This window comes from Tauraco erythrolophus, chromosome 3, assembly GCF_009769465.1.
Source record: "Tauraco erythrolophus isolate bTauEry1 chromosome 3, bTauEry1.pri, whole genome shotgun sequence".
NCBI lineage: Eukaryota > Metazoa > Chordata > Aves > Musophagiformes > Musophagidae > Tauraco > Tauraco erythrolophus.
Genome location: NC_141467.1, coordinates 89,486,842 through 89,507,947, shown reverse-complemented (window position 1 = coordinate 89,507,947; position 21,106 = coordinate 89,486,842). Strand labels below are relative to the sequence as shown.

The following is a 21,106-nucleotide window of genomic DNA, read 5'->3' as shown; positions in this document are numbered from 1 at the left end:
ATAAAGTCTGTTTTAGTGATTTTGCTCATCAAGCACATGTAATGGTGTTGCTCATCAGGCACCATCTCTGCCTCTGTCTTTTTGTTCATCACTATCGGTTCCGTGAATAAGAAATACCTCCATGCACAAACTTACCGAAAAACTAGATTGAACTGTTAGTCAACTTCAACTAGAAGGTAAGTAGGAACTAAGTAAACCCTTAAATCTGACTGTGTTCTGTAGACCTGAATATTACACTGGAGTTCTGAGGAAAAGTTGTCAGACTTTGCAAAATTAAGCAAAGATCAAGTGCAATTCTTACACTTGAAATGCAGCATTGGAAAACAGGTTCTTTATTGCTCTTGTCCTTGAAAGGAAAAGTAAAAGAAAGAGTAATTTTAAAAACACTTTGGGTCAAGAGTTTGTGAACTCTTGTGTAACATGGAACAGGTCTTAACAAAGACTATTCTGTGCACACGCTCTTCTGTTTGCGGGTCTCTCCTTTGTGACTGTGCAAACATCTCTCCCCTTTGGGACTTAATTACGTAGCCTCCGTGTAGCAGCTACGATTGCTCGCATAGAAAAGTCATATTGGAAGAGTATTTCATGTATTTATAGCTATCTTTTAACAACAGCTGGCTACCAGAGCCAGTGTGATGCGATCAGCAATTGCTCTCCAAAACAGAATTTGGAACTGTGTTTTAAAATTAATTGGCATATCTTTGACTCCGGGATAGTATTTCTGTTCCTCCTCATGCTTCCAAAGTAACGCCTAGGAAAGGAGGCCTTGAGGATGGACTTTCACTGCCACATGGCCTTGTGGGGATGGAGGAGTAGAGAAGAGAGAACAGCCTGGGCTCCACTTCTCCTTTAAAAGACTACAGTGAAATGGGCTGATGTTCAGTTGTGTCGAAGTGATCATGTAGCTAATTTAGCCAGTTACCTGAAAATCTCACTGAAGGATTGTCCGTTACAGAAATGGTATCGTTTACCATCAGCTGGGTTGTGCTGAAACCCTGCTGGAAGTCTGGACTTGTGCAATCGCTGTGGATTCAGCTCTCCCACACTGAGGTTTTGGTAGGGCAATTGTCAGTTTGTCGAGTGTTTTTTAACTCACAGGACTCTGATGAGGCCATTTTTCATGTGGAATCTTCTCTTCCACCTGCTGAAGGAGCGGAGCATGGTTTCCAAGACTCTTGAACTCTAAGTCTAAAAACTCAAGAAAGGTTGTTTGTAGAAAAAGTGTCTTGGACTTTTAAGCTAAACAGTAACTGAAATGATTTACTATGCAGAAAAAAATCTTTTTTCATTATGGTACCAACCAACATAATCTAGTTGGTGTTTTATGGGTAAGGACTCCATGTGCACACACCACAAGCTGTGTGTCTGTGTGGATACGTTAATGCTCTCTAATAAGCAGTGCTGTGCCTCAGAGGCTTCCTACAGAAAGAAGGATTTTTAAATATTTTTTTTTCAATCCCCTTGAGTGTATTCTTATGATAAAATATGGAGGTGTTGGAAACACAAATTGCAGTTTTTAAGTAGTTGTTTGAAGACTCCGAGAAGTATAAACTTTTTTCTTCTGAGGCAGAGAAAACTTTTTGACAAAGTTTGCAGTATTTCCTGCTGGTACCTGATAGTCTGATTGTGATACATAAAATAAATTGGGAAGTTCAAAATAATTATTTGAAGTAAACAGAAATTGACCTTTTTCTAACTGAAGTGTCACCTTTCCAGATCCCTCGAAGTTACCACTGTTGATCTTATAAAACTTTTATTATTTTGAACTGTTTTCTGATATGTGTGTGTATCTCTGGCACTTGCAAATTTTTGTTTTTCAGTGAATTACTTCAGAAAATAGCATTCTTTCTAATGTCTTGCAGAGAAAGGATCTTCAGCAGTTCATTTATATTTTATGCTGGCTATATTATTATTCAAGAGAATTCACTGACTTTACTGTTGATGGCTGCAACAGTATTTCTGAATTTTCTTGATTTAAATGCAATTTTAAACAGGAGACCATGGCCAGAGTGCTAAGATGCTTTTTGATTTGTATTTTTTTCTGCCATGTCTCCCCATCTGTTGAACAAAATCAATTCTCTAGGCCTTTTTTTTCAACTCCTCTTGACATTGCAGTTCAGTGCTATTCAGTCCTTGGCTTTGTTTCCTTTCTGTCCTTTGACAGTTCTGTATTTTCATGTTTACTTACCATATTGAACTGCAGTCGCAAATGTAAGCACAGTTTGTGAAACAAAATATTTTCAGACTGGCTTACTCATGTTAATTTTTTTAAACCATTTCTGTTGCATTTTTGACATTCAATGAGAGTGGCTAAAATAAATATAGTCTGTGGCTGTTAACCAAAAATTTTGTACCTATTGTGACTAGTGTCTTGTTTGCATTTGAAAAAGTATGTAGACTCAATCTTTTGAGAATTATATAGTGCTCTGCATAATTGCTTTAACGTTTTCAATAACTAACAAAAAAATGAATGCAGAATGACAATAACTGCTTTGAAACACAAAAAGTCTCCTTTGGTTGTCTGTTTCCAAAAGCCTATATTTTCCTCAAACCAAACCTGGGTTACTTAGGTCGCTATAATTTTTCATTAGTGCGTAGCAGAACTTTTGTGATCTTGGCCTCGTTTAAAAAATAAAACAAAAAAAGTTTAAAAAAAATCAACTGATAATATTTTGTGTGACTTGAAGTAAGGTTTGGTGGGTGTGATTGTTATTTTTTTCTTTATGGTGTTCTAACTTACTAAGCTATCTTTTCCATTCATAGAATCATTGAATAGCTGAGTTCGGAAGGGATGTCTAGAGGGCTGTGGTCCAAACCCCCTGCTCAAAGCAGGGTCAACTAGAACAGGTAGTCCACTTGAGTTTCGATCATCTCCAAGGATGGAGGCTCTACAGCCTCATAGTTTAAACCTCCCTCCAAAAATCCCCCAACCACCCCCCCCCCAAAAAAAAAAAAAAAGTATTTTGTCTTATGTTTAAGTCGAATTTCCTGAATATTTATACAAATGGATAAGATTCCCCCTCAGCCTTCTCTTCTCCAGGCTGAATAGCCCCAGCTCTCTCAGCCTCTCCTTGTATGATAGGTGTCCGCAGTCATCTTCATGGCCTGTCCCTGAACTCTCTCCAGTAAGTCCATGTTATCTCTTGTACTGGGGAGCCCAGCACTGGACACAGCACCTCAGATCACCTTTCTCAAATTGCTGACAATGCTCTGCCTGGTGCTGTGTGGGAGACTGTTGGCTTTTTTTACTGCAAGGGCACATTGTTGGCTCATGGTCAACTTGGTGTCCACCTGGACCCCCAGGGTCTTTTCTGCAGTTTCTTTTTGGCAGGTCAGCCCCAGCATGTGCACGAACATGGATTATTCCTCCCCAGGGACAGGACTTTGCATTTCCCTTTGCTGAACTTTGAAATTCCTGTCAGCTCGTGTCTCCAGCCTGTTGATGTCCCTCTGGATGTCAGCACAAACCTCTAGTATATCAGCTGCTCCTCCTAGTTATTGCAAACTTGCTGCGGATGCACTCTCTCCTGTCATCTAGATCATTAACAAAGATAACAGAAGAGTATTGGACCCAGTATTGACCCCTGGGACAAACTACTAGTGACTGACCTCTGGATGGACTTTGTGCTGCTGATCACAACCTTGCGTGCCTCACCATCACTGTGTCTTTTATCTGAAGTCTATCTAGGTAGTATTAATCTTGATAAACTTTTTTTTTTTTCCTCCAGTTGTATTTTAGGTTTGTAAATATACTTCAGTCGAGAAGGTGTTTTGGCAGTCAGTGAAATACAGGTACCACCAAGTGATACGGTGATTCATCTTTTCCTCAAACGGGGCTGTTTTGCTTTGGGGCTGTGTTCAGAGTAAATGGGGAATGCTGTCCCAACGGCTTACAATCTTCAGAGAAGAAGCAGGAATGGAACTAATTGACTTGTCCAGCCCCCATCAGGGGGTCTTTCAGCTGATCGAGCAGTGGAACCTCAGCCTCCTGCCTCCAGCTTCGATGCACTGCATGTTACACTATGATTTTTCTCTTAGTTGTTAGAGAATTGATTGCAGTGGATCTGTCCCTCTGCTTCCCAACTTGTTTCCCATGTACAAAACCTACTTTAAGTTTATAACTTCCTCCTTGGCACAGAGCACTTTTCCTGCCTGTTTAAACAGGGTGTGAGTTTAGTTCTTGACTACTTTAAAAGAACAAGCCACACTTAGATATAAAAGTTGCCAGTGCTATGTTGCTGAAATATTAGCTTTGGCTTGCAGAATCCTGCCATATGATGTTACAAGCCCTAGAAATGGGAGAAATTCACCCTAGCTCTGTCTTATGTCGCTTGATCTAAAAGCCATGAGCTTTATTTTCTGAACTTAATATTCTTAAACTGTTGAGCATTTTAGTTCTGTTTAAATTATTTTATGTCTTTTGCATTTCAAGGTAGTGCATGATCTCAAGTTGTTAGATGCCAGAGGCTGCTTGTGAGAAGGCATGACTGTCTTTCACCTCAAATATCTAACCACTCCTGTTTTTATTGTTCCTCTTGGTGTGCTATGGAAAAGACTTTTTGAAGCTGGTCTGGATTCATTGTTTCTTTGAGAACACATTGAAGAAGTTATACTAACAACAGGCGTTGCTAGTGTTAGCCTGGGCTTTAGGAACTCTACTGAGTAATATCAATGGTAATGCCATTCAGTGGATACCTTACAGCACTAACACACAATGAAATGAGGATTTCTGTTTTGAGTTACTTTGCTCCGAATTCCCCAACTGTCAGGTTGGGCAATGGTGTGAAAACATAAGTGACATTTTTTTTTTTTTTTTTTTTTTGGGAGATAGAGATGAACCTTGTAATACTGCAAAAACACACATGCTGTCAGGCTTTGGTGTCTTGTTTGTTGCTGAGAAGTTGCCTCTCTATTATTTATTGTTGAATTTGCTTTATAACACCCTTTTTCCACGTATATTAAAGCATGGCCATTTGTGTTAACATTTACCATGGTATCCATCTTGATTCTTGGTTAAATGCATATTCAAGTATAGGGAAGATTGTGTAATTCTCTCTCCCTCTCTCTCTCCCCTGACAATGTGTGTGTATATGTACATATGCATACACACATATGTGAAAACAAGGAAGCAATAAGTGGTAACGTGAAATCCAATTTCCTTGGAAAGGAAAAGGAAGTGGGACCTTTAATAGCTAACTATTCAGGTTGTCCAATTCAAGGTTGGAAGTCTGATACAGAAATAGTTTTGGGATTTGGAGCATGTTCATGCATCAACACAGTTGGGCAGGATCTGTTGAAATGTCATTTAGTTGTACCAGGTTTTATTTTCTTCAAATCCAAGCAGAAAGCCTCTGAGGACTAAACAATGCTTATTTAAGTACTTTAGTAGGTTCTTGTCTGTTAAAACAATGACTGATGTTCTTCCTCTCCCCACTAAGTGTGGCATGTGAAATTGTATTTTTCTTCTCCAAATTAAGGAGTGAGCATTCTGGTACAAAGGTAGTGGGAACTGGAGGAAAAAAAAAGACTTCCGTGATTCTTGTGTCAAAATGGTGTAGTTCCTGCCAATGAGCCTTTCAAAATTGTAATTGCTGGCTTTCCATGGCACCTATGTTGTAAGTTGCTGACTCTGTGTTAAAGCATCATATTGGAGTTATTTAGAAATCTGTATTGTTGTGCCTGAAACTGTGCACTTTGAAAATGTTAAGTACCTTAATACTGTTTCACTAATGAAATGTTGCACATGCTGCTTAATGGATAGCTGTTGTGGCAGCAGTCATGTAAGGAAAGAGTGCAACAATGTACTAGTGATGTTCTTGAACATCTCTGTGTTGGAATTGGCATAAAAACGAGATTTTGCCTAATGAAGTGTAACATACTTCCTCAATTGATAAGCTCCAAAATTCTTAGGACATTGTTTTTCTTCTAACGTAGCTGCTGAACTGTATGGGATGAGATGTGTTGAAAATTTGGATGCCATCAGTTCTGGATGATAATTTTCTAGTCTGAATGTCATGTTTCTCAGCACTGTAAGCTCTTGCTGCTTGCTAGCATCCATGGCCACTAAATGACTTTTTGCATCTTTGATACACTGCTAATGCTGTTGCCTGTCAGGTTGATATTTACTTACCATTGTTTGGCTTCAGTTGTGAAAGGAGGCTGGTTTTCTCATGCAGGAAGGGGCTGTCTCAAAGAGAATTTGATTTAACCTGCTGATTTTGGTGCAGCCAGCAGCTTCCAAAATGGTTGTGCCATGGCCGCTGGCAGGGAGGACTTAGTAAAAAGGCGTAGGTTTTCATGAGATGTGAAAAGTTCTTGTCATCTAATGCAGTAATTTAGGAGTCTTTCGGGCAAATTCTTTCATGAGATTTGAACCATTGGTTCTACTCTTCCTCTAAAATTGAATATTTTTCTTCAAGCTCCCTAGAAAAAGTTAATCAGGGTCTCCTACTTTTGAGCCCACCTACAATCAGTTTCCTTCATATTGTTTCACAAACTCTAAACTATTCTAAAAAAGAATTGAGAACAGTTCTTGGTAACCAACATGCTACAATAAAATACTATTGTAATGTGTATCCCTTATGAATATTTTAATATATTTCAAAAATAACCAGTTATTTCAGATTCTCAGTTCTGGCTGTCATTAGGTGTCAGCTAAGTATGGATCCATGTATCCTCCACATGTGCAACACAAGCCTTTCACTTCATCTGTAGAAATGTTCAGGTGATGGGGTTGTTTAGTTACCCTTTCAGAAACCTGCATTTTGAGAATTTTTTGTCTTAGGACTAGGATAGTAAAAGTTCCCTCTGTTTAGGGTTGCCCAGTGATAATAAGTGATGTTGAATGTCTGTCTCCTGTGTAGTGGCTGGATCTGTAGCTTGAGAACTAAACCAGCAGGGAACCTATCACTCTTGGATGTTTCTGTGTGCAAGCTAGAGAAGGGTAAAGATTTTTATTGTAGGAAGGGATTGCAAGCAAGAGGACTAGATGCATTTTATCTGAAAGTCAGTGCTTGGCAAAGCGAGTGGCTGACCCACCCTGGATCTTGTAGTGGAGAGATGTTTTCTCATCTGTCTGCTGGGTAGGACTTTGCCTGAATTCTCTCTTACTTGTACCTTGTGTGAATGAAAGTTACGTTGCCCATGGCTTGAGGACTTGGCTGACGGTAGAGAGGAGTGTACGTAGATGGTCGTACAGCGGAGATTCAAACGAAGCTACCCTTGACTGGCACTTTCATTCGGTTTATTTATCGCTATCTAAGATAGCCAGATGGGATGTCTCGGTCTTTCTTTGTATCATGGACAGTTAAATGGCTCCCTGCTGTGTGGGATGTGTGAGAGAGAGGTGTCAGGTGGTGTTTTAAGAGTGTTGCAAGAGGCTTGCTGAAACGTCCTTGTGTTTCAAGACCTTTTCAGGAAACGTCACTGTTCGCCTAGGTATCACACAAAGCTCCTAGTTATTGCTTTAAATTAGGGGTGAAAGTTAAGTGCTATCCTTGCCCAAAAGAAGTTGTTAATATGATTTTTTTACTGCTGCTTGATCAGTGAGTAACAGCACCTGAGCTAGACAGAACTAGTAGACTTTGTAAAACTAATGGGAATTTTGAGGTTGTGTGAAGTCCTCCTTTCTTCCTTAAAGGAGCAGTAGATGTTAGCTGCTTTGAGCCTTCCTGGCACACAGGGAGATCTTGCTCTCCACAGAGGTCCTTGGTGGAAGAAGCTGTAAGCCTGAGGCTGAAGCCTCTAATTTTGATTCAAAAGACGTGTTTAAGGGGGTAGCTACCATGTTCTTCTGTTTTGCTAAAAATTAGAACTTTTCTTGACTGATTCTGCCTGCCAAATGTTTGACAGTGTTACCCCTACATGATGGACTGATGGAGGTCACAGAAAACAAACAGCTTGTGTAACGTGCAACTGAAGAAACAGTCTGTAAAATGATTTTTCTTGTGATGAGTCTCGATTTAATATAAGGACAATCCAGGAAAAGTGTTGTATGGGGCGTGTGTCTGCTTCAGTGTTCAGACCACGTTTTGTGAACTTGAAACTTGAGAACGGTGTGAGAGATTCTTCAAAACAGAGGTGGATATTTAATACCAAGTCATCATAAACCCACTTGCTTCATTGTATCTGGTAAGATGAGATGGGTGTTTTGGCTTTAAGCAAGCTGTTGAAGATGTCCCTCCTCTTCTCTCTGCCTTTTGAAGTGTTTGCCTGGCAAAAATAAGAGTGGTACAAATCACTCAAACGATGAAGCTTTACAAAAAAGAAAAATCTTTTTTTCTGCTTTTCAAGGGAAGGTGGGGGATTCGAAAGCCCGAGAATCCCTTATGTAAAGTCATCATTGTTTTTCTTCACCTATTGTAAAGTTATTAACAAAATGAGACCAGTTTCTTATGATGCATACTGTATGACATGACTGATTTTCAAAGCGCAGCAATTGCTAAGTTGTTTCTATTTTAGTGTCTGCCCCCATTCTGCTTTCAAATTGTTGAATATGAAAGTCTGTGTTAAATTAAAGTAAGAATGATCATGTAATTTGTTAATGTTTAAACATTTCCGACTTTTTCCTGGATAATTTAATAACCTCTCTGAACCTTTATGTAATATAAAATTTCCATAAAAATACATTAATCTGATTTATATTTATGTATGAAAGGAATTAGATTTTCACCACACGTTTTTGTTTTATTGTGTGCTTAGTTGCTTTGTAACTTGTAGCACTAAGGTAGAGATGTTGATATTTTGTGAAGAAAGAGCTTTTACCTGTTAATGTAGCCTCACTAGAGTAAACAAGCAAAAATCAATGGCCAGTAGAAAAAACTTAAGGAAATTCTGTAGGAATTTGTCTTACTGAGCTTTTTAAATTTTTTTTTTTTTAAGGAGATACTCAATTAAATATGAGGTTACTCTAACATACAAGTTGGGGTTTTACCATGCTGGTTCCTTTTCATACCTTTAATCCTACTTTGCGTTTTAGCAGCTAGAATGGTATTCCTTGGACAAAAATTGTGTAAGTAAAGACTTCAAGGTGCTGAAGTTCATGGGAATCCATTCCTAATAGGAAACATTTGATGCTTTCATTAGGCATTTGATGTTTATTAGGAAATGCGATAGCATCTTCTTGCTCTCTTACAAGAAAAGCAAGAATTAAATTGCCCAGATGGCATTTTTAGTAGTGTAATTTACTGCTGTCATGACAATATAGGCGGACTGAAACTTTTTTTCATGATAAAGATTTTAATCTTATGTCAAATCCATCTTCAGTCAATATAAAAATAGTAGTGTAGTAAGCCAAATGAATACTTAGATATGGATAATGTTTACCTGCCATATAGGAGGAGATTAAGTAGTGAGTGTTTGTAAGATACCGGGAAGATGGAACTTTCTGTATAATTGCTAAGAAAACTTCTCTAAATATATGGCAGAAGACCTTCAAAATATGTTTTACATGTCTTCTGGCAGTTGCTTCTTAAAGATTATTGTTAAAAAAATAGCGGAATTATATTGCTTGATTTCAACTTTAATTTCAAGATGCTAGGTTAAAATGGATTTGCGAATTTAAAAATGCTTTTAGAAGACTTGAGTGTTCTAATATTTCTGGAAGATAGTATTATAATACTTTAATCCTTGGGAATAATGTTGCATACCTTACAAGACAATTTTGTAAGTCATCTTGACAGTCCTGCCCATCATCTTTACACTATTCTTGAGGCTTGGGTGTGTTTATTTAAAAACAGTACAAGTTTCCACTATCTTGAGTTTTGTAGGGAATTACGTGGTCAGTGAGATTTTTTTTTTTTTTTCCAGAGGTTTATCTGAGTATTTGCTCATGTGTTAATAAAATTATATGATAGCTTCATTGGTTTGATTGCCTCCTAATTCAGTGGTTATATGTTTAGACCAGAGCCCCAAGCTTGCTGTCAGAAAGCACTGGGCGAGTGCCAGCACATGTGCAGGAAGTGGTGTACTTCCATTTGCTGCTTTCCCGTTGTCCCGTCACGCACATCCCCATGCTCCCTATTCCCTTGTTTTACTCCTTTTCTCTGAAAACTTGTTCTCATCCTTCTTTATTCCCACCAGTGACAGAGCTACCCTTTCCTACCTTGCCCTGCTTTGGTAACAAGTATGTCCTTGTACTGGCCCGTGTCTTCGAGCAACAACCTCTGTAAAGCAACAAGGTGGTGATGGGCAGTTACTGCCTGCACGGATGTGATGTCCCAGACTTCGGGACGGTTACCTCTGCCTGTGCAGTTACTGCCAAGCCTCTCGTCCTCAGTTCTGGTGGAGACTTACGCATGATCAACTGCTGTCTAAACTGGTAGTAAATAACAGTTTGGAGAAGTGTGCTTTCATCATGGGTAAGTATCTCTAGACAGGAGGACTCCAAACATGTTGGTTTATTTTTGTTATGTGCCTGTTACTTTTTATTGTTCACCTGCTGATCGTGATACCTCCTCTGGTTGTCCCATACTACTTCTGTAGAACAAGCTCTCGATTAAGATCCACAGTGCTGTAGTGAAATTAACACTGATTTGTGATCAAGGTTAAAAATGAATGAGTTCACTGAGCATACACAATGAATAGTTACTTCAGAGTTTTCCCTCTTCTATTTCTCCTCTTCTATCTCATAAAATGAAGGACTTTTTGCTTTAGAAAGCATTAAGACAGTAGCAAAGCCTCAGTTGCTGTAGTGAGCATCTACTTACAGAAGGCAGCTGGGCTGGCTCTTTCTAGAGCAGTAGTATCAGTGGCATAGGTGGATGTGTTTGCTACAATTGCTTTCAATTTATCCCATAGTCTATAAAAAAAATGCAAATTTGTAAAATACGCTTTTCAGATATCATGCAGTTTTTCCACTACAGTTGCTAATTTATTGAAATATAACAATTCCTTAAGAAAAACTTAATCCACTTTGGAAAAATATGTTCTGGTCTTCTTTTTTCATCCTTGAATTTAGCAATTAAAATGGAGTTGAATTAAGTCTTTTGACTCACTTTTGTTTTTGTGGTCTTATGATTGACTATGACTCTTGGACTTTTGCCTATTTTCAGGTGGGTTTTTTTTTCTCATCCAGCTACTCACAGGCCCTGGTCTGCTTAGCTTCCAAGTTTAGAGGAGATCAGGTGCTTTCAGCTCAGTATAGCAAAAGTGAATAAAATAGAGTACTGTTTTGTAACCCTGACTTGATATTTCAGAGGAGGAAATGAATATTATTGAGGAAGGCAATATTTACTTTTAATTTTTTTTCTCCCTGAATAGGAGAATTGTTGAGTTACTGAGCTTGTGCATTTGTCTTGGGAGAAGCGTGGAGAGGTTGGATATAGATAAAAATCTGCAAATACATGCATGCATGTGTGTTTCACACATACACTGAAGAAATACATTTCAGCAGTATCTAAATGCTTTTTCAGATAAAACATTGCCTTTGCCAGAATTAACTATGCCTTCTTATTTCTCTTTGCCCATCCTTTTCTTTTTTTTTTTTTTTTTTTAACCAGAATAAGTTGGTTGTGGTACTGATTATATTTATATCTTCACAATTGGAGTTGTTATCAATAAATGCAGTCATTGTGATTCATAGTTTTTTTTCACAATTAATTGAGATTGTGTGTGCAGAGGGAAACGAATTAATCTCTTGTCTCCATAGTTCTCTGTGCTTAATTAAATTAAATAAATCAATTTTCCTTCTTTTCAAATGCATACTCTGATTCCTTGAACTAGCATCTGCTAACTTGTTTTAGTCATTGAAGATACTGACTGAAGCATACATGTGGTTTGGCAAAGCTTAATGTGTATAGAAAAAACAGAATTTTTTGTGCTGCTAAAAAGTACCACGTAGTGTGTAGCACTTGTTCAGTACGCATGCTACCACATGGTAGCACTTCAAAAGAGACAAGTTATTGCCTCAAAAATCCTATCCACATTAGTAGTGGTACTGTACAAGGAATATTTTAGCTGTTTTTCGGTATGGTTTGACCAGAGTAACTGGAATTTGCCGTGTTTGTGTTGCCAGTTAAATTCAGAGAAGTGTTAGTGCAGAGACTGGGTGCTGTTGCTTCTGATGGACTCTTGTGTCCCTTGGAAAGTATACTCAGTCTTGAGTAAATTTTAAAGAGTGACAACTCTCAAGTTTTAGCTCATCTGTCTTCTGAATGCCTAAGATTCTGCAAGGAAACAGTATTTGTACTCGGATACTTCTCGTTTTTGAGGAGGCTGTTGTGGGTGAGGGAGCAGTAAAGGTCTACCTTGTTCTTGATTGAGTGACTTGCCTTCGTGAAGACGCGTGCTGTTTGAGTTCATAGCTGAAGGACAAATTTGTGAAACGTGACTCAAGACGAACACTTAATTGCGAAGTCCGGACTGAAGGCTATGCAGGTGTTAGTGGTTCGTAGCACAGAGTTGGTTGTTACCTCCTTTGGTGGTGCAGCCTGTGTCCAGCGCACGCTGCAGGGAGGTGGGTGAGCAGCAATGTGAACCCAGCCTATGGCATGTGATACTGGGCACAAAGTTCTTCCACCTTGGAGGGGCTTGACTTTTTAGGAGATGTGTTGTCTGGCACTCTTAAAACCAGATTTATTAAGACGTATCAACTTAAAATATGTTTTGGAAATTAAGGCCTTCAGCATCTGAGGTGCCATCAAATGTATTGCCTCCAGGCCATCTTTGATCAGGGTTTCACATGTAATAATGTTTACCAGCAGTCTGAATATGGCCAGGCCGAAATGCATCTCATGTGATGGTAATGAGAAGTGTTTAAGGACTGAATTTCAGCAACACGTACATTGATATGTGACCTCCTGAGAGCTGAATTTTAGTGAATTGTTTATAAAGAAATGAAAGTTATACAGTTTTAGTGATAAACTTGCATTATGTATCAAGTTGCTACAAGAACACTTGTTTTGGAAGTGTTTTAGAAACAAGCTGTTACTTCAGGAAGGATGTGAATTTACCAGTTGTTTGTAAACTCTGGTGTCTTAGATTTGTTTGCATTTTAAAATCATCCCATAGACTTTTTTCTTTTTTTTTTTTTTTTTTTCCAGTACCTCAGTTGATTTGATCCCTTCTTAAATTAGGTTTTCTAATAGTGAAATTATTGACAGAGGATATTTTTAAGGTATTTAGAGAACGTGGCTGAGATGTCCCAGTGTTGAATGCATCATCACATTAGTGTTCCCTTCTGGGACTTGTCTCTGATTTGTTACATAGTTTTGGGTGTGTTGTTTTCTTATTGGTAAGGTAGAAGATATACTTTCTATATGTTAAAGGTCAGATAAAGTTTCTAATGTTGCCAGTACTTTTTCTAAAAAGTGTTTATGTTATTTTAGTATTTTCTTTAATCTTTTACAACAAGTTTGTTTAAACTTAATTTAGTTCGGGGGAAAAAAAAATACCCATCAAACTACTGTAATAGGGTTTACTAGCTGCATTAATTCCCCCCTCCCCCCAGTTTGTTTGCAAACTAACAAAAATTTGCCCTTTTAGAGGAAGGAGGTTTTTTTAATAATAGCAAAAGAGAATTTTTTTTTCAAGAAGAATGCACCCCAGAGAGGTGCTTAGGAGATGGATCGTGTCTCAGGAGACAGAGGCTGTGTGTTGTCAATGCAAGCAGCACGCTGAGAAGCTCAAGCATGACTGTTGGCTTTCCTCATCCAAAGGACGTTCCTGAACGAATGATTTGCTTAAAAATGTAGGTACACTGTTTACATGCGGAGGAGTTGGGGGAAGCATCCTGGCCTGGCTGCTGCCCTGCTCTTTCCCTTGCTCACCTCAGCTCTGGGCACTCTGAGCCTTGGTGGCACTTTAGCGGCACTTTTGCAGCGTGGCTTGGGAAGGACTGTGACTTAAAACAGTGAACTCCTTAAAACAGTGAACTCCTTGTTCATGACTCCTTGTGCATGACTGTCCCAGGTCCCAGCAGACTGAGGACTGGGTAGAAGGAGAGAGCTCTTGCCTAGTCTGTGCTAAACTTCTAGATAAAAGGATGATGCTTTGAATATTGGGCAAAAGATGTAAAGAAACAGTGGTAACAATGTCAACAAAAGCAACTTGGCGGCTGTTATCCATTTGTGCAAGTTGGCGGCTTGTTGGAGCTATCTAGCTACTAATACGTGTTATAAAGTATAGACATTTGGTTAAAAGTTTCCATTTCTCCCTGGTGGGGACTGCATCATGTTTTAATTTCTGTAGTCGTTTTCCCAAGGCAGAGACATTAGCTATTGGTGCTTTATTGGTTCTTTGAGATTTTTCCACTATTGCCTTCATTATCATCTAACTGCTAACAGTCATGAGAAGAGGAATTGCTGACTTGAAATCTGGATGGTTTTCACTGAGTCCATTTTATTTTAGACATTATCACTTACACTTATGTTCAGTGACATATTGGTGGTTATACTGTGTTTAAGAAAAGAAACTGCCCTGGAACTTTGTTACCAGTTACCTCTCGGATGAACACTTTTAAGAGCATGATGTACCTTTATTCATCTTTGTAAAAGATCTGAATGTTTTCTTAGGGTATTCCCTGTCTTTAACATTATACCTCTTAAAGGAGAAATTATCTGAATGGGTCGACCACATGATTTCATAGGAATCTTTATAGGAGTATCTTTTTACCACTGTTGCATCACCACCTCTACTTAGACAGCGTCCTCAATTACAAGAGAATTGCCACGGCAAGGAGCAGTCTAGCTCAGCTATGTAAAAGTCCACACTTAACTTCATTCTCAAAAAATGTTTTATCTCCTTTCAGCTGCTTTTGAAAATCCCTTTCTAGTTTTCCCTTTTCATGACTTCATTTGACTAGAAAGGATCTAACCATAATTTCACATCTTAGCATGTTGTAGCACGTCATGTCAAAAGCAAATCTTATTTGCTTTGCACGCAGATATATCTTTGAAAAGCTTCTTTTAACCAAAATAGTTTAGTCCGGCTACATTTAATAAATCATATGCTTTTTCAATTCAAAATTGTGGTCAGAGCAGGAGTCTTTTAGTTTGTTCCAGGGGAGGTCTGTGTTCTTTATGTTTTAATTGTAAAATTTAGAAACTTAACATCTTCACCCCAGAAAAAACTAATAAAACCTGTTAGTTTAAGGACTAAGCTTCTTTGACAAGCTGGATCTTGGCTTTGCTTTTGTGAGAAACGTTGAGATGCTACCTGCTAAAGCGTCAGGCTGCTGTGTGAGGAGTGTGCTTGAAGCTGGCCAGTACTTCTGGATGTTGTGTAATGAAAGTGGGATTAAAATTTATTTTGATCTGGCAAGGGGAAAGATTTTCAACCTGACTTTGAAATAGTTCTTTGATCAGTTCTGCTTAGCTGTCTGTCCTGGAGCGTGTAGTGGCATCTTTAGATTTGCCTCGGTTTAGAGACAGCCAAATGGTGCAGGCTTTTTCTTTGCTTGCGGTGTATTATGGGATTTCAGACTGTAGCCTGGAAGTTTTTGCTGTATTAGTTTTGGGATGCTGCATTATCATGGTGTTCTGGCTGAAACACAAATTGCAAGTCGTTTATATTAAGATATTATGAAATAGAATGCAAGCACCAACATACACTGATGGAAAAAATCTGCAAGGGCTTATGTAAATGTACGTAGATTACTTTAAAAATACAGTTAGTAAGATAATGAAAAGTTAGCAATTTAATGAAAAGGGACAGCAGACTGCAGAATGTAGTTTGTGCTGTAAGGGTGATAAGTTGGAAAAATATGTGTCCAATCTTGAAAAATGTCTCCTCGTATCTTTAAAGAATATGGTTGGATTTTTTTTTTTTCCTCTTGAAAGAATTATGAAGTGGAGTCTGAAAATGTAGCACATTCTGTTCTTCAATTTATTTATGTTGCTTTCTTTTATAATGAATGTCATGTTTTCATCTACACAAGGAGAAGCCTTGAAAAAAATTAACAAAAATGAATGCATAGGAGGGGGTTGGTTTTTGGCTTTGTAAATTTTGCAGCTGCAGACAAAACTTAAGGATTGTGTAGTTTTGTTGCACTTGATTTCCTATCAGTTGGCTATGAGTGTTGATTTGTTTGATAATTACACTGAAATCTGCTTCCTTAAATTTAACCAGCAGGCACAGTATCTGCCTGTTTAAAAGGTCTGATAAGTGATAAGGTGTGTTGATCCATTCGATGGGATCATGTTAAACATTCCTGACTAGAATCCTGCTCCATCGAGGCAATCTGTTTGAATGAAACGTTTAACAGAATTTATGCGTTGGTGCAATGAAACATTACAGCTGTTGGTGTAAAAAGCCTGACAAAAAATGTTCTCTACTGTCTAGGGTAACTTACACACACATATTTATACACAGTATTATGTATAATATATACGTACATGCATACTTATGCATTTATATGTATCTAAAAAGAAGAAACAGTGTGGAAAAGTTGAAGATAAATGCAGTCAAAACTACCTGATAGCTATAGCTTATCCCTCAAACTCTAATACTGAAAAGTAATTTTATGTTATGAAAAAGACATAAATAGTTTATCTTCTACTTCATATGCTCATTAAATAATTCTCCTTTTGATTCCAAAAGTTATCTAATTCCTGACAGTATTACAACTTAAATCACAATGCTTCTTTGTTACCAAATGGTAAAATGAAACCCAGCGTCAGATTTTTTTTTTTCATGAATGAGCGAGGTAATACGCACTGTAAATGACGTGTAACAGTTTGTTGATAGCTTTAGCAATTAACTGCAGCTGAAAAAAGTCTGCTTATTGAGGCTAGTCTTACTCTCGTTCTCTGAGGAAGCTCTGGATTTTAATGAAGACAGTCCAGCAGTGAGTAAACAAAATTCTACGCAGTTGGAAAAATGAAAATAAAATCAAATACAATTTACTCATTCAATATCAAGCTCTCTCTCGAAATAGTACAGATTGTGTGAGTTTACTCTTTAAACATACTTTTTATTTAATCTAGTTCAATACCAGATGGAAATGATGCGAAGCCTTCGCCACGTAAACATTGATCATCTTCACGTTGGCTGGTACCAGTCCACGTACTATGGCTCTTTTGTCACTCGTGCCCTCCTGGACTCCCAGTTCAGTTACCAGCACGCAATTGAGGAGTCTGTAGTTCTCATTTACGGTTAGTATGAGGTTTCCTTTATTATTCTTTTCCCCTCTTAATATTATTACTGCTATTTTTGTATTCTGTCTTTTGCCTGTAAGAGTAGCCTGGCAGGCCTTTTCGAGTAAATACCAACCCTGTGTCTACGGCAGCCTCAGCAGCAGCTAAGTCTAGACAGGGTTTCCTTCTTTCTGTTTATTTTTCTTGCTATCAGAGCCCTGATGTGTACGTTTTGGAATGCTGGAGTAGCTGCTTCATTTTTATTCCTTCATCTCCCCTCCCTTGTGGAAGGGGCTGGTGGAACCCGACCAGATGTCTAACAAACCCCGCTTGCTAGCGTGTCTGGCTCTGTACGTGACTGACCAATCATCGCAGGAATTGCCAAGTTTTTTTTTTTTTTATACCTCTGACAGAAGCATACAAAACCTGGCCTGTTTCTTAGCACAAAGATTTTTTTCTTTTCTGCCTATTTAATGGTGTTTCCTCAAGCTCTCCAGACCAGATGTTCTGTGCTGTATCAGAACCGTAGGCAATTTAACAGCTTTATAGCCTCCCCCTCCCCAAACACTCACAGTTTGCCATATCTGGCAGACTTGCATATAGTTTCCAGCTGAGAAGTAAATGTAACGTCCTGAGTATCTGTCAGAAAAAATACTAATGAATACGATCAATCTTATGAGCTGCCCCAAAATTGTTTCAGTATGTTAACAATTGGATTACAGTAAAGAACAAGTTGTTAAAGTATACTTATATTGGCTGGAAACATTGCATCATCAGACCTTGATGAATTTTCCACTTGTTTCAGTCTATTTTGGTTTTCATTTTATCACCGATTGCTAAAAGTTTTACTATGTTAAGTTTCAGACAACATGAATGTTAACACAGCTTTTATTCTCATGTTGGCATGCTTCAGCCGTTATCATGCTACAAGTGTTAAGCTTCTTTGTCCTAGGAATGTAACAGTTTGTTTAGAAAATTTCCCCCTGAATTCAGTAGAGTACGTCAAGGCAAAACTAATCTTTTTATATACCAGTTACATTGTAATGCACGAAGCAGCGGGGCAACTTGATCTGAATTAGCTTATTGCTACTCTAAAATTACAATTTTTTTTGGTATAAAATGTAGTTTCATGAATATTTTAATTTACTGCATAATGACTGGAAGGGAAAAATCTTTATTTAAAGGAGGTAGCTCTTACATAAATTCTGTGGATAGTTCATATGAAAGAAAAGAAAATGTGAATTAGACCTTTAATGGGGAAATAATATAAGTAGAATGGGTCTAGATCCTCCCCCCTCCATGTTCTCCAAGTTAAGTTTATTAATTAGCTTAACTTGTATATAGTTAGATGTATTTTACATTTCAGTACAATAGTATATAGTGTCTTGTCTGTGTTGGTTGGCTTATTTTTTTTTTAATACAACTACTTAGATATTTTCTTCCTGTTTTTGTCATTCAGATATTAAAAAAATAAAAAGACAATCTGGAGTTACTAATAATACACTTCCTCCATTTTTAATTATAGATCCCATTAAGACTGCCCAAGGGTCCTTGTCACTAAAGGCATATCGACTGACTCCCAAACTGATGGAAGTTTGCAAAGAAAAAGACTTCTCTCCAGAAGCGTAAGTAACTTAAAAGAATGTTTTCTCATAGGTTTTCCTGGATTATTTGGGAGGCAGAAGGGTACACAGGATGATGAAATAACGTATTTTAAAATCTCATGTAATAGTGTGTGCTGAGGAAACCAGATATCTGTGGGTAGCCATAGGCATGGACTGATGCAGTGGGCTGAGAAGGCACGGAAGTCTGTCTTGGGGCCTCTAAATAAGGGCTGAAGTGGTGGAGATTTTGGAGATGGTCAGCAGGCTGGCTGTAAGAACCATGCTGAAGATAGCTGGATCTGGGAACAGAGTCAAAAATATTAAAAAAGAAATGGAGAACGGGAAATAGCTGGTCTGTCTTTAAGGTGTTTTTTTTTCCCAGAAGGAAAATTGAACAGGTATTCTGGAATAGTTGTTCTTTTGTATTTATTCCAAATTAACTCCCCCGTGTGGACACAACCTTCTGGAGTAAAGTAGGATAATTCAAAAGATTATCCGCTTGTAAATAGGTGTAGGCCTTAGCTGTCATCTTTTTGCTCAAACAGCTTGGTGTTCAGTGGCAAAAGCACAACTGCTTGTTAAACTGTCTTCGTTGAGGGAAAACGGAATCGTTTCGTTGCTTGGTGTCTAAACCTAACATTTCCATGATGAACAAGGAAAACTGTCCTTAGTAAAACAAAAACAAAAAAAAGAATGAGAGGCCAAAAGCAAAAGCTTTTATTCCAAAATCCAGTGTGCATACAAAAAAAGTTAAGGATATATTTCGTTAGAAACTTACAGATCATGCCTTTATTTCCAGACTTTATGAAAGCTATTGCTGTCTGCTTTATTATAAAGCAATAACAACAGTTTTTATATGTATATTGTAAAAAAAATATACACTAGAAATTTATATTTTAATGTCCATCATGAAATTTAATTATTCCAAAACACACACTATTTTGTCAGTCTAATTTTTGGTCAGTAAAGGTTTTCATTATTCAGCTATTGGGGAAATAGTTTTTCATTGTAGTAGTCAGAATTTTAAAGGCATTTCAGTGTCATGTGGTAACTAACTGTTCACTTGCATTTAAGAAAACCTGACGGCAGGGAAATAAGTGAAATATTTTGGAAAGGGCAGAATTAATCCTGTCAGTACAGTCTTTTGCTGGAGGCTTTTTCATGTAAGTAATATGTTAGCAAGCAAAGAAGCTACTTGACTTCTGAGAGTTTTTCCTAGAGCAGCTTTTCCTAGTCTTTGCAAAGGTGAGGTTTTGCCATGCAAATGCTCTCGTACCAAAACTGACTCTTGTTTGGTTGTGGAACTATGAAAATCAACAGTTTTTACAAAATTGCCAATTGTTGTTGGAGCAAAAATTCAACAAAAAGAACAAGAAAGTTACTGATTATCTTAATAAATATTTCTTGACTTTTTTCACAGCTTGAAAAAAGCCAATATTGCTTATGAAAACATGTTTGAAGAAGTGCCCATTGTAATTAAGAATTCGTACCTGATCAATGTGATGTTGTGGGAACTGGAAAAGAAATCCGCAGTAGCCGATAGACATGAATTGCTCAGTCTGGCTAGCAGGTAAGTACTTGTTACAATAATGGATGTATTTTTATTCGCTTTCCCAAACCACAGTTTAACACCTTGGGTGAAATCCCAGTCTCATTACGGTCCATGGAAGCCTTTCCTTGTCTTTTAATGGGGTTAAGACTTTACCCTTCATGTTCTTTTGCTGAAGGAAAAACTGCATAGTAAAACTGTAGCGTTAGATTCGAGGGCTAAATTCAGTCTCTAATGTGCATATACCTGTACTGCTTGAGCTGTGTAACCTTTTCAGTAGTGTGTATTTCTTCAAGAAAATACTGGCATTGAGAAAATTCAGGCAAATAGATCTGGAAATAAAAATTGATTTTGTTAAATATTCCTTAAGTAATTCTAGAAATTATTTTAATAAAAAGTAAATTGCATTTGTTCTACTTTGGTAGCAGGATGCGTTTGAAAATAAAATGAAATCATAAACCCTCTATCTGAAAAGCTGACAAAAATGCTCAGACTGATTGTCATGACAGCCAGCATTCATGATGTCAGAAGTTGTTTAAGAGTTTCTAGAATAATCTTCTTGTAACTTTATCTAAGAATAACTTTTATTTTTGTAGCACTTTGGCCTGAAAATACATTTGTGATAACAAAGTAGGCATGACTTCCAGCAGTATGATCAGAAATCTGGTGATGCTTAATCTTACACAGCACAGTACAATTAATAGGATTATTATTGAGCTGACCAAAATAGCCAAATACAGAAAATGACGTAGTATCTTGTTACGTATAGAAACTGGGATGTATTCACTAATAGGTTTTTGGGATGTAGCACTTTCTTTTTGCATCAAGGCATTATCTGCCAGAATCCAAGTGGATTCTCATCCACTCTGACTCTGACAACC

The 21,106-nt window shown here is 37.8% G+C and overlaps 1 protein-coding gene across 1 annotated transcript in view; it reads left to right on the top strand.

Moving 5' to 3' along the window:
• Positions 1–21,106, top strand: part of EIF3H (eukaryotic translation initiation factor 3 subunit H) — a 93,421-nt gene that overhangs the window by 57,910 nt on the left and 14,405 nt on the right. Inside the window, 3 exon segments of the mRNA XM_086609531.1 lie at positions 16,923–17,090; positions 18,598–18,697; positions 20,097–20,246. Of these exon segments, the coding sequence (XP_086465657.1) occupies positions 16,923–17,090; positions 18,598–18,697; positions 20,097–20,246 (418 nt within the window).